Source organism: Hippocampus zosterae, chromosome 4, assembly GCF_025434085.1.
Source record: "Hippocampus zosterae strain Florida chromosome 4, ASM2543408v3, whole genome shotgun sequence".
NCBI lineage: Eukaryota > Metazoa > Chordata > Actinopteri > Syngnathiformes > Syngnathidae > Hippocampus > Hippocampus zosterae.
This window is the reverse complement of record NC_067454.1, coordinates 14,476,318-14,488,519: the sequence shown is the minus strand read 5'-3', so window position 1 is coordinate 14,488,519 and position 12,202 is coordinate 14,476,318. Positions and strand designations below refer to the sequence as shown.

Below are 12,202 nucleotides of genomic sequence, written 5' to 3'. Positions count from 1 at the left end.
TTTCTCGATTAACCTACACATACCCAAAAACAATGCTGGATTGTTTTCCTAACCCACTCGCTGGGAAGCAGTGGATTTCTTATAGCTCATTGTTACTTTTACCCAAAGTTGTGTTAATTATTTTGGCACAACAGATTGGGTTGTAGGAGTTGGGGAGTGACGGGCTTTAAAGAACTAAAGCTGGTTGCCACTTTAGGGTACCGGATAGTTAAAGTCAATTTAGTGTAAGATTCTTCATAAATGTTGGCGGCTGCTGGATGTTTTAGTGGGTAAAACCACTGACTATATGGGCACAGGGATTAGTAATCAAATTCTGGCCAGCGTGGACAACTCACCCAAAGAAAAGAATTTGTGGTAACCCTTTTACAACAGGAAGATGCTTCTTCCTCTTAGAAAATGTTGGGAATGAAATGTGTTCTTTTTACCACAGCTATACTAATAACCTGGTAACCCTCATCAATATGGGTAGTTTTTACCCCTTATTGGATCAAAAGGTTGTATAGGGTCAACTCCTCAACTCAACGTGGTGGGTATTAATAACCCAGCGTTGGCTCCGTCCCTTTTAGACATATCATTGGGTGAACTATTTCAACCAAATTTTCAGACTGTAATCTGGAATTCAGATATGAGCAGTTGCTCTTTTCACCCACAATTTTCTTAATTTCCACGTAGAAAGACGCAACCCCCTCCTTATGTATACCCCCATTGTGGAACATTCTACTTCCATCCATTAATCATCAGCATTTTCATTTTTAATAAACTCACTATCTTTGAAGCCAATCTCTTCACACACCATTGCAGCGCTGCACACATGTACACACTCATTCTCGCTTAAAAACAACAAGAAGAGGGCACACCTGTACAATTGCACACAAAAACAAATACACTAGGGAGTTGGGGGGGGGGTGTTGGGTGACACAAGGCAGCGTAAACTCAAAGCTGTTAACTGCTGACAACGACGATAGAGTTTTATCCGCTCTGATTCCTTCAGACACATCAGACGCTTGCAGTGAGGAAGATGAGAAGACGAGTGAAACACAAATGATGAGATTCCCTCTGTGAACCCCCCCACCCCCCACCCTGTCACATACATGAAGGCATACTCACTGGGCCAAACAAAGAGGGGGCATAATCGGTGTAAATGTGCAACAAGGCACTGCTGATTCCTAAAGTGCTCCAAGTCACATGCAGTATAGATATGCAGTATGTAAACATATATTACACCAGATTCGTTATTTATTTACAAGGGAACATTTTTATTGATTTATAAAGGAGACTCTGACCCATTTTGACATTTGACAGCATTTTAAAAGTACCGCCAGAGTCACTCTTTCACTGTGAAATGTGAGGACTTGTCCTGTACTCAAAATACACAACCATGAAAAGACAGTGTTGCTTTGACATGCAAGTTTCATTCCGGGATGACGGCCGTAACTCAAAATGCTAGTGTCTCAAATAATAATAATAATAATAATAATAATACATTTTATTTTTCTTGATGAATAGAAATATCCTCAGTTCATTGCAGCCCCCAAAAACAACCAAAAAAAAATCACACTTTATAAAAACATACACTAAACACATAATTTATTATAATGTAATTATAAATTAAATAGTTTATTGCCACATTATTGTCTTTTGGGTTGAGTGAACGCTGGCGCGTTTTGGCTGCCGCTGCTCAACCCGTATCGTTTTGTGTTTTTTGTTATTGTAAAGCGTCCTTGGGTGTCTTGAAAGGCGCTTATAAATAAAATGTATTATTATTATTATAACAGTGTATTAAATCAAGGAAACTGGTCGAACAATGTTAATACACAGTTCATCGTTTGACAGTTAGATCCAACTGATTGAATTCTTAGTGATCAGAAACATATTACTGATATGTGAGATCTTAACTTTTGTCTACCTTTTAGCTGGCAACAAATGTAAGAACACTGCAACTGACAACCAATATCCCTGCGCTGAAATGAAAAAAATGTGTGATGTTGCACTTCACAAACTCTAATTAGGAGGAAAAATAAATAAATCAGAGACCTAAGTGCTACTACAAGACTACTAGTGCAATTGGGTTGTATTGGTTTAAAAACAACATCATTGTCAAAGCTGTATACTCTGCACTTGGAAATATATCACAGGCATCGCTGTCAGGAGAGAAGCTGCATTTATTACTATCTTAATCTGAGTGTTGGTGCCAAAATCAATCATCTTTCTAAAGATAATACTAAGTCATGACTTTTAGCAACACACCCGCACACACATGCATGCACAAGTTGAGAAACATCCCCTGGCATTAGTTCGTACCCCTTCCCTTTTTATCACTTTGTCCTCATTTATTTTTGCAGCACCTTCATTTTTTCAGCCCTGCTTCAAAAGATCAAATTTCTTCAAAAGTATTCCCAATTTGTGGTTTTAGGGTGAACACATTTGGAACATAAGTATCTTTGATCAAAGTTTCTGTTCATATTAATGTTGACTAAGCTTACACGCAGCCAAGTAATAAGAGGTAGTGTACATTCAAATTCTGTAGGCTTAAAAGGCAAGCCAGAAAATACTTAAAGTGTCAGGATTTTAGAGAATAAATCTTCTGCATGCATTGAAGGTATTTGCAGTTTTCTGAATATGGGAGGGGAACAGGGAGGACAACATCTGTGCTCTCCTGTTGGCCTGAGTAGTGAGCAAAAAAAAAAAAAAACAATGACCTTTGCATGATCCCACACTGCAGACTTCAGCTGCATACTTTAACTCAGTCTGGAACAACTTGAAAAAAACTAACCACCTCAAAACACGGTGCTGTTTGTGTCATAGTTTAAACTGCAAAAGCTCACAGCCTCAAGTTTGTGCTGCTCTACCACATAAAATAAGATAAGATAACCTTTATTTGTCCCACACTGGGGAAATTAGCAGTCTACAGCAGCAAAATTGTGTGTGTGTGTGGGGGCTGGGGGGGGGGGGGAATAAAAAAACTGTGTTTCAGTGCACAAAATAAATATTTCAGAAAGAACTGTACACAGTTCAATAAAATGCAATATAAAATATAGCATTAGCAATATATTTGTAGAATAAATATAATAAATTAGCAATACCATAGAAAACACAGCATAAGGTGGCTGTGCTATTTACAATGGTTACAGGTTTTCAGCAGTCGGTAGGAATGAGCGGCGGTATCTCTCCTTCTTGCAGCACGGGTGGAAAAGTCTCCGGCTGAAGGAGCTACCCAGTGCTGTCAGGGCGGGCTGGAAGGGGTGGGAGGGACTGTCCATCATTGCTTTTAGTTTAGCGAGCATCCTCCTGTTGCCCACCTCCTCCAGAGTGTCCAGGGAGCAGCCCAGGACAGAACTGGCCCTGGTCACGAGGGCCAGAAGCCTCAAATAGGAACAATGTGGAGTTCACTTCAAAATTCCTGGGAAAATCAGGTAAAAAAAACCCCATCAACATCAGCATGCCATCCAAGATGCAATGACAATATTTCCCTTTATCTCACAGTGCAAAGGTGTAGGGTTCGATTCCTTCCCATGTGGGGGTTGCATATTCCCGTGCCATACTCTGGTTTCCTCCCACATTCCAAAAGCATGCATGACAAGTTAATGGATCACTTTAAATTGTTCCGAGGCGTAAGTGTATATTTTAATATTGAACAAGATGTTTAATATTGAACAAGAGACCATTTTTTGAGGCGGCACTGATCAACAATCACTGCTGTATTAGTGTGTTGGATTGTGACATCTAGCGGGCAAATCGTGTCACTATATAAAATGAGGCAAAGAACGTTACTTTTTCATTTTTACCGTACAGAAAATATCATAATATTAAAATGGATTGCAGTGGCTGGTATACGTAGTTGATGCTGTTAGTGCACACACAAAAATATGCTATAATAATTAGGTCCCTTCATTCATCAAATCACATTACAGTATTTCAAGAGCGGACTTGCCACGTGACCAACAACATCCGGCGTCTTTACGTCATCACGGCGTCATTACGTCCTCGGAGCTTCTGCCGTGACTGCCCTTCATCCGTCCACATCCTCACAGGCTTGACCCCACCAGTCACGCAGAAATGGCCCTGCTGAAGTCCAACAAATTGTTCGTGTGTTTTGGAAACATGACTCCGTCACTTGGGGTTATGTCCGCCCGAAACAGGTAAAAAGCGATATTGTGTTAGAATGCTAACTACAGTCGTATATTCAATGTTTTAACCACAGAAGTAGTTGTCGCTCATGCTAGCCTGTTTGCCTGCAGTTGAATGCAATATACTTAGTCACATTGACAGAAGCTTGCTTACCCCGAGAAGCTAATGTTAGCCGCACAAACTGGCTAGGTAGCGCAATCAGGGGTCATTGGTTGACAGCAGGCCTTGGCAGAGGAAGCGTTTCCTTGTTTGCGCCAGGCGCTTTTGGCGTCTTTCTACACGAGCCTGAATGACTCTTGTTGTGCCAATTTGGTATTTAAAATCAGCAATGTCTTTGAATACATTCATAAATCAATGCCACTTCCCGTAAAGCTTGTCTGCATGAAGACGTTTTAGTGCAAAATGCAAATAAAAATGCTATCATAACATGTTCCAATCTGATGTGTTTAGTTGCTCAAGGGTCTTAAACATAGCATCTTTTAAAAATGTATTTTAGTGAAGTCAAATTTTTTTATTTTATTTTGAGCGAATCTCCTTGTCGGCACATTCGCGGGCGCTGATTGGTTGTTGTAGGTCTCTTTCCGTTGTTGATTGGTTTAGTTGTCGATGCGATGTTCACGCAAGTGGCGCATTTGCGGATTTTTTTCTCGTGCAGATGTAATCGTAGTGGGTTACGTGTGTGTATATATATATATATATATAATATATATATATATATATATATATAATCAGTATATTAGTCTCGTATTTATTGTATACATTACTAGGGTTCTTTAATTTTGGAATTTCCACTATAGCTATTTTTTTCCTTTGGAGTTTAGTTTAATTCGTTTTTCAGGATGTTCATTTATTTCATTTCCTTTTAATGCTTAGTAGTTTCGTTTTTTTATTAGTTTTAGTATTACTTTTCATTTTGAACAATTGTATATTAAACATTCAACAAAAAATAATTATAAAAGCTGTCCATCCACCAAACAAAAATCAATTACTATATAACAGTTCACAGACTATTGATCAGTGCAGTGCATAATAGTGCTTCTCCTGTTAAAATCACCACAACTTAATATATACTGTCTATATTTTTTTTCATGTATGAACCAAAAAAGAAAAGCACTGTTTAAGTTAAATGGCAAAAGCTGAGGAGACATTCCAGCTAAGAGTCAAACATGCAAAGCTGTTGCCAAGGAGCGATGTCATGTGGGGACACTTTTTTTTATTGGTTGCTGCTTGATGATAATTTATTGGTTTGACACACATTATTGAAAGGGCCACAACTCTCAGACAACTGTTCCAATGTCCTTCTTCTGGTTTATACCAAAATAAATACATTTCAATTCAACCACAAAGGCTCATCTATTAATTTCTGAAGACAAAAACAAATGTTTTTTTTTTGCTATATTTACAGTTAGTTTTGTAAATACAAAATGTTGTTGCAGTGTATTATTTAAAAAAAAACATTTTAGTTTTATTTCCTTCCCAAAAATGTTTTTTTTTCTTTCAAAGACAGTTTTAGTTAGTTTATTAGGTTTCGTTCACTAAAATAACCTTGGAATTTACAATTTTACATTACTCAGGACTCTGGTTTCTGTGGGTGTGTTTTCTCCAGCTTTAATATTGTCCTACTTAATTTAGTTTAAATGCTTAAGAAAGATGATCTTGCTTTGGAGTAGATCTCAGACGTGTGATTATATATATATTTTTGTAGATGTTTGTAGCAAGAGAAAGGACCGCATGGTGGCCTTTGCGCTATTGATCCTTTAACTTGTGTTTATAAGCCAGGGTTCAAGTGTGCAAAGGTTCTATGTGTATGTCAACTATAATGCATCACTTAAAATTGTATTTATTATTCTTTCTGGATTCTCATGAATACTATTGAGAAAGCCCTGAAAAAAATATTTAAGAGCTGAAAAACAAGTGCTTTGTTTATGCAGTTAATAGAGTTTGAAATTGATTATGTACTCAGGCTTTGACAGGGATTTAGCTTACAATTTCATTCTTCCACATTATTATTTTGCAAATTTATTGTTATGAGGATATGCTTGAACTGCCCTTTGCAGAGATTTCAATTCTAATTTTAACTGCAACGTTAGAGGGTTTACAAAGCGGAAGAAACTTGAGACCAATGTTAGCCTCAGCCATCGTAACAGAACTGCACCTATTTCTTTTGAAAGAAATATTCATGTCGATACATACCTAATGCTGTGGTTTTGAAAAAGTTTACCTTTATTTCAGTTCGGTATCATTTTACTCTGATAGCTTTTCAGGATAAAACAAGCGTAATATTACTGAAATTCTTGTGCCTGTCACTCACATGATGTTCATGTGCTTCTACGTAAGCGCGGTCTCCTCGGTTCCCCTGATTTGTTAATCTCAAGCATCACAGGCCGCACTTACTACATTAGCATGGCCCGTGTGACTTAAGGCCCTCAAATACTTACGGTTGGACTTTGTACGCTTGCATTAGTGCTCCTGTTCATAATAGATATTTTGTCCTGTGCCTGAGCAGTTCATGGTGGGGTGGAGTGCAGATGGGCCCCCCTGATCCCATCCTGGGGGTGACGGAAGCCTTCAAGAGGGACACCAACCCGAAGAAGATGAACCTAGGGGTGGGAGCTTACAGGGATGATCAGGGCAAGCCCTTCGTCCTCAGCTGTGTTCGTAAGGTAAGACTGCACCCAAACACACTGCACTGCCTTGTTATCACAAGCGAAGTTTTAATGTTTTTGTATTTGTGAATGTAACCCCCACCCGGGCATGTTTTTCAGGCAGAGGCCTTGATTGCAGCGAAACAGCTGGACAAGGAATATCTTCCCATTGGCGGTTTGGGGGAATTTAGCAAGGCTTGTGCCCAACTTGCTCTTGGAGCTGACAATGAGGTCTTGAAGAGTGGCAGGGTAAGTTGGTGTTGGTGCGCGAATTCACCATAGAGATGTTTCAAGTTGCAAACTAATGGTCTCCCAACAGAACATCACTGTACAGACCATCTCTGGAACTGGATCGCTGCGTATTGGAGCTAACTTTTTGGTAATACACTCTTGTACGGTGTAGTAGGTCTATCGGTCCAAATGAACAGTAAGGCAAGATGGATTTTCTCACTTGTTTCTTTTTTTCTTGGTCCAGTCTCGGTTCCATGGAGGTCCTCGTGACGTGTACTTGCCCAAACCCTCTTGGGGTAATCACACACCCATCTTCAGAGACGCTGGAATGCAGCTCAAAGCATACCGCTACTATGACCCATCCACATGTGGGTTTGATTTCAACGGCGCTCTGGAGGACATCTCTGTAAGACACGAAAAGTCGCTTGGGTGGGCTTTATAAGAGGAACATTTTGAAAGTGGATCGTGTTGTGTGACACAACTAACTGACTGTTTTTTCCTTTTGAATGTTGTTAAATAAAATGTCAATACCATACATCTCTAGTCATTACCAAAACAATGCTCCGATACTAATCCACTGATACCACTTTACTAGCCTGACATGTAACTTCCGGGTAGGTGCAGTTGGAGTCCTGTCAACCATGTGGAGAGGCTTTAAGCTAAACACATAAGCAGCATTCTGTTATCTGCCTACAAATGATCTCCGGCGCTAAGATGGGCTCATCGATTTGGTAGCACTGCTCATCTCCGTCCAAGGCAGCGGCGCCTGCGTCACAATGCCTCTGTAGAGTGACACGTTGAGTAAAGGGAAGTCAGCGATGGTGTGAGAAAGTAGCACTTCGGTTATCCTGTCAAATGTGATTTGTGGCACTCTCAAAAAGTCGACAAGCATTTGTATTTTGTAGTTAACGCAGAGAGGTAACTTGGCATCCATGTTACGAGTTGTACAGCCACCAAACTCCACATTCTTCTCCATCTCTTTTTTTTCCCCGTCTTTTATTTACTGCAGTGCCCCTAGTGTTCCGTCTGACACTGCATAACTGAAATTCCTTATTACAGATTACATTTAAGGGACATACATGGCAAGACTCTTCAGTGCAATGTTCGAGAACATTTTTATGCTCTCAACTGGGTTTGATGAAATCAAACATGTTCTCATCACAACTGCAAGTCATAATTGTGTTCTGAAGTATCTATAATCATTGTTGGCGAGTACTCGGTCTTAAAAAAAAAGTGATGAGGTGCATCTCCTCTTTAAAGTGCAAGTAATCTTAAATGGTTCGTTGTTTTTCCACAGAAAATCCCAGAGCAGAGTGTGATCTTGTTGCATGCCTGTGCCCATAATCCCACCGGTGTGGACCCCAGGCCTGAACAGTGGAAGGAGATAGCTGACATTGTGAAGGTGTGTCTTTTCTGGCACGCACGTCACGCAATCAGAATTTGTGATTGTTCCAATGGCAGCGTAGATAACCACACTGTTCACTTTGATTGACTCCTATCTATCCCCCCCCCAACCCCCCGCTCCTTTCTTATTCACCTTACAGAAGCGCAACCTGCTGGTGTTCTTCGACATGGCCTACCAGGGCTTTGCAAGTGGAGACATTGATCGCGATGCCTGGGCAGTGCGCTACTTTATTGAGCAGGGCCACAACATTGTGCTGTCCCAGTCCTTTGCTAAGAACATGGGTCTCTATGGTCAGTGTCAATCTTTTTTTTTTCCCAATAGTGTTTACTTAAGCCATTGATGAACAATTTCTTTACGCAGAACATTACACTTTTTACTGCAGTAAGAGTAGGACTTGGCCACCTTTTCCTTGTAATCCACCGGATGTTGCAGCGCCACGGTCGTCCTTGCCCATTTGGATAGAAGCACCATAGATTAGTTGAGCTTGAATTCTCTCGCTCGATTCCCCTGGCCCTCCACATAACTGATAGCTTGCAGTTTAAACTGTCCTCCGTAGGTGCCATTCTCGGGATGTTGTTTTGGACGATGCACATACCGGCACCTACTGGGGGCATGCCTTTTGCGTCCTCTTTCAGGCTCACCCTTCCCACTTTAACGTCTCCGTTACCTCTGCTTTTCCTCTACATAAGCAACGTGTCGGCACAACCTAAGTATGACAATTGGACCCGTCATCAAAGTCACACAACAGCAAAGTTGTATGGAAGTGGTGGAATTAATTTTCATTCATCAGACTTCACATTCATCAGAAAACACTATACTACTATAGGACAATGGGTGATTTTCAAGATATATCTTAGTCTTATCACCTCCTAGTGGTTAAATCTATTCATAGAAGATAGAATCAAAAATGTATTCCATCTCAAAGTAGCAATAAGAGTTTTTTATGGTCTCGTTGCATTTTTTTGTGGTGTTATTTTCAAGCCACTGTGGTGAACACAGTATGGCAATATAACATTCAATGTGAAGTTTATAAAAGCACTCCCCTCGACCCTGATGTTACCATTGCTGCTCGTAGTAACAAAACATGCTAAATCCCTTTGCATGCCCATTACTTTGTAAGAATGCTGAAGTGCCCGCAAGTGTTCCTTCAAAACAAGGCTGACATGCTGAAACAAGTTGATCTTGTGGTGGTGTTTTTGTGTTGCCAGGCGAACGTGTGGGAGGCTTCACTGTGGTGTGTAAGGACAGCGAAGAGGCGAAGAGGGTGGAGTCTCAGCTCAAGATCCTCATCAGGCCCATTTATTCCAACCCGCCAATGAACGGAGCAAGAATCGCCGCCACTATTCTCAACACGCCAGATCTGCGCGCTCTTTGGTAAGAGTAGTTAAGTCATCGTGCAGAAATCATATGCCACAAGTCTTTGATTGTGTTTCTTCAATGCAAGCGCCACAGCTGATTGCTGTCATCAATGTGTGTGGCAGGCTGGAGGAGGTCCATGGGATGGCCAATCGCATCATCAAGATGAGAGAACAGCTGGCGGCCGGCTTGAAAAAGAATGGTTCCACCCACAACTGGCAGCATGTCATTGACCAGATCGGCATGTTCTGTTTCACAGGCCTGAAACCGGAACAGGTACGCAAACGAGTTCAGACGGGCATTTGATTATAAAAGTTGATGGTGTCCCAAAAAAACTAACAATGAAATTAAGAGGTCCACGAGCTTATCTTTCTCTCAAAAGCATTATTTGTCACCATTATGGAAGACTGCAACTGAAGAAATTACATGTATGAAAATGGCTTGAGACTGAACTCTGAGTCACAAGATAAGAAACCCTTTATTTGTCTCACAATGGAGAAATTCCCAATTTACTGGAGCAAAACTATGAAGGGGAGAAAGACAAAAAGTACATAAATGTAAAATATATATATAAGCATATTAAAAATGGGTGAGTGGGGGCGAGTCGAGGTTTTCAGGTTTTCTCTATTCAATAGCTTAACGGCAGTCGGCAGGAACGAGTGGCGGTACCTCTACTTCTTGCAGCGCGGGTGTATCAATCCCTGCTGAAGGAGCTGCCCAGTGCTGTTAGGGTGCCCTGTTTATTGTGGTTTTGATTCTAAATGTATGGTCTCAAATTAAATTGCAAACCTGAAAAAAAATCTGTTACATTTGTTTTCGAAATCATTCAATCCTAGTATTCATCAATGATGGGAGTAAAAATGTAACATTGCTAAATGTTGGACTGTAGTTCATTAAATTAGTAATTTTAGTACATTTAGATAATGGGTGTATAAATACTAGAGTGACTCCCATTTTTTATTTTTATACTTCATTTTAAGAAATAAAAGTTCATATTTTGTTTTATTAATTTAATATTTTACACATTCATTAATTTAGTCCTAATCGAATTTGACCTTGTTGTTATTGATGCATAAAGCAGGTGTTCATCATGACCTACTGTTGTACCTCCCATAATGCATCACCACTGCAAATGTTCTTTTCCAGGTGGAACGCATAACGAAAGAGTATTCGGTGTACATGACCAAGGATGGCAGAATCTCCATGGCAGGCGTGTCCTCCGGGAATGTGGAATACCTGGCCGAGGCCATCCACGCCGTTTCAAAGTAGAGCGGATCCCGCTGGTAGAGCGACAACAGCCATGGGGCAGAGTTGGAAAGATTTGACACGTCCCTTGTCTCCTCTATTCATTACCAGTACCCAGTTCGAAATTTTTCTTGGACGTCATCGGTCTACTGTCCAACTCGTTGCGGTTAAAATAGTTCACTTTATTTTGTTTGATTTTGTTTCAAAACAATGTCACTCAACCAGAGTTTCCCCTGTTAAATTGTTCAACCTAGTCACTTTGAGCTGACTGAGATATCTATTGTAATCTTGTCTTATTTATTGTGTAGAACAAACCCATCTGCTGTTCTTTTGCTTTTGACTCTCAATGTTTAACCATCAGGGTAATATTTAGACAGCGGTTTCAAGAACAAATGAAGAAAGATCTGGCTTTGGGAAAATGTGCATTTTTGTTGCTTTTTACAGCACTTTATGACTTCATTCAAACTGAAGCACTGAGACTTTCAGGATTATCCTGATGCTCTTTGTCATTGGCAAGAAAATTATCTGTTGCCTGATTAGTTCTTCACCTGACCTAATCAGTCATTCGGTAGTTTTTTGTAGTATCACTCTTCTTTTACGTCTTTATTCAAATACTGTAGTAACTTTGAGTGTCATCAGTTGCTGAGCAGCAGGTTCTCCGTCAGTTGTGTCAGGTTGTCCTCACAACAGTAATGCAAGTCAAAATAGAGTTGATAGAGGATTGGTTTTTTTTTTTTTGGTTTTAAACTACAAAGCTACAAAGCACTTATTTTCGTGTTTCCAAAATAGGGTTTTACATCAAGTATGGGTACAGTTGTCAGAGTTTGGGTTGTAAAAGGTGAAGTGTCAGTCTATTCATAAGTAAGACATGACCACTGAGGGTGTTCGAATGTCAAACGTTACCATTTGCCTCTGTGTTCTGCATATTAAAAGATCAGTCATGTGCATCACAGAAATACAATAAATCATTACAGAATATGTCTGCTTCTGTGATTGTTTTGTTTTCTGTACTACAATGAGATGTGATCAAATCCCGGTTACTGCAATACCGTATTGCATCTTTAAAAGCCCAGTTGTTTTATACAGCTGACATGTGGTTATAAATTTGATCAGCAGTATTGTGCAATATAGCCGGAAGGAAACAATCCGATACTGTAATCATAGTTTCTGTTGCTCAGTAGACGCCAACATG

At 40.1% G+C, this 12,202-nt stretch overlaps 1 protein-coding gene across 1 annotated transcript; it reads left to right on the top strand.

Moving 5' to 3' along the window:
- Nucleotides 1–3,963: 3,963 nt before the first annotated feature.
- Nucleotides 3,964–11,988, top strand: LOC127599516 (aspartate aminotransferase, mitochondrial). Its single transcript, XM_052063513.1, has 10 exons — nt 3,964–4,139; nt 6,635–6,791; nt 6,894–7,022; nt 7,093–7,152; nt 7,249–7,410; nt 8,302–8,406; nt 8,549–8,699; nt 9,618–9,783; nt 9,891–10,041; nt 10,912–11,988. The coding sequence occupies exons 1-10, from the start codon at nt 4,057–4,059 to the stop codon at nt 11,032–11,034; spliced, it is 1,287 nt and encodes a 428-aa protein (XP_051919473.1). The 5' UTR covers nt 3,964–4,056; the 3' UTR covers nt 11,035–11,988.
- The last annotated feature ends 214 nt before the right edge of the window (nt 11,989–12,202 follow it).

What these genes read in the sequence shown, in the direction of transcription:
- LOC127599516 (XM_052063513.1), top strand. Translation starts at nt 4,057, where the DNA reads ATGGCCCTGCTGAAGTCCAACAAATTGTTCGTGTGTTTTGGAAACATG. An exon ending in GTATTGGAGCTAACTTTTTG is followed by an intron (nt 7,153 to 7,248) that starts GTAATACACTCT and finishes TTCTTGGTCCAG; the next exon opens with TCTCGGTTCCATGGAGGTCC. An exon ending in TAAGAACATGGGTCTCTATG is followed by an intron (nt 8,700 to 9,617) that starts GTCAGTGTCAAT and finishes TTGTGTTGCCAG; the next exon opens with GCGAACGTGTGGGAGGCTTC.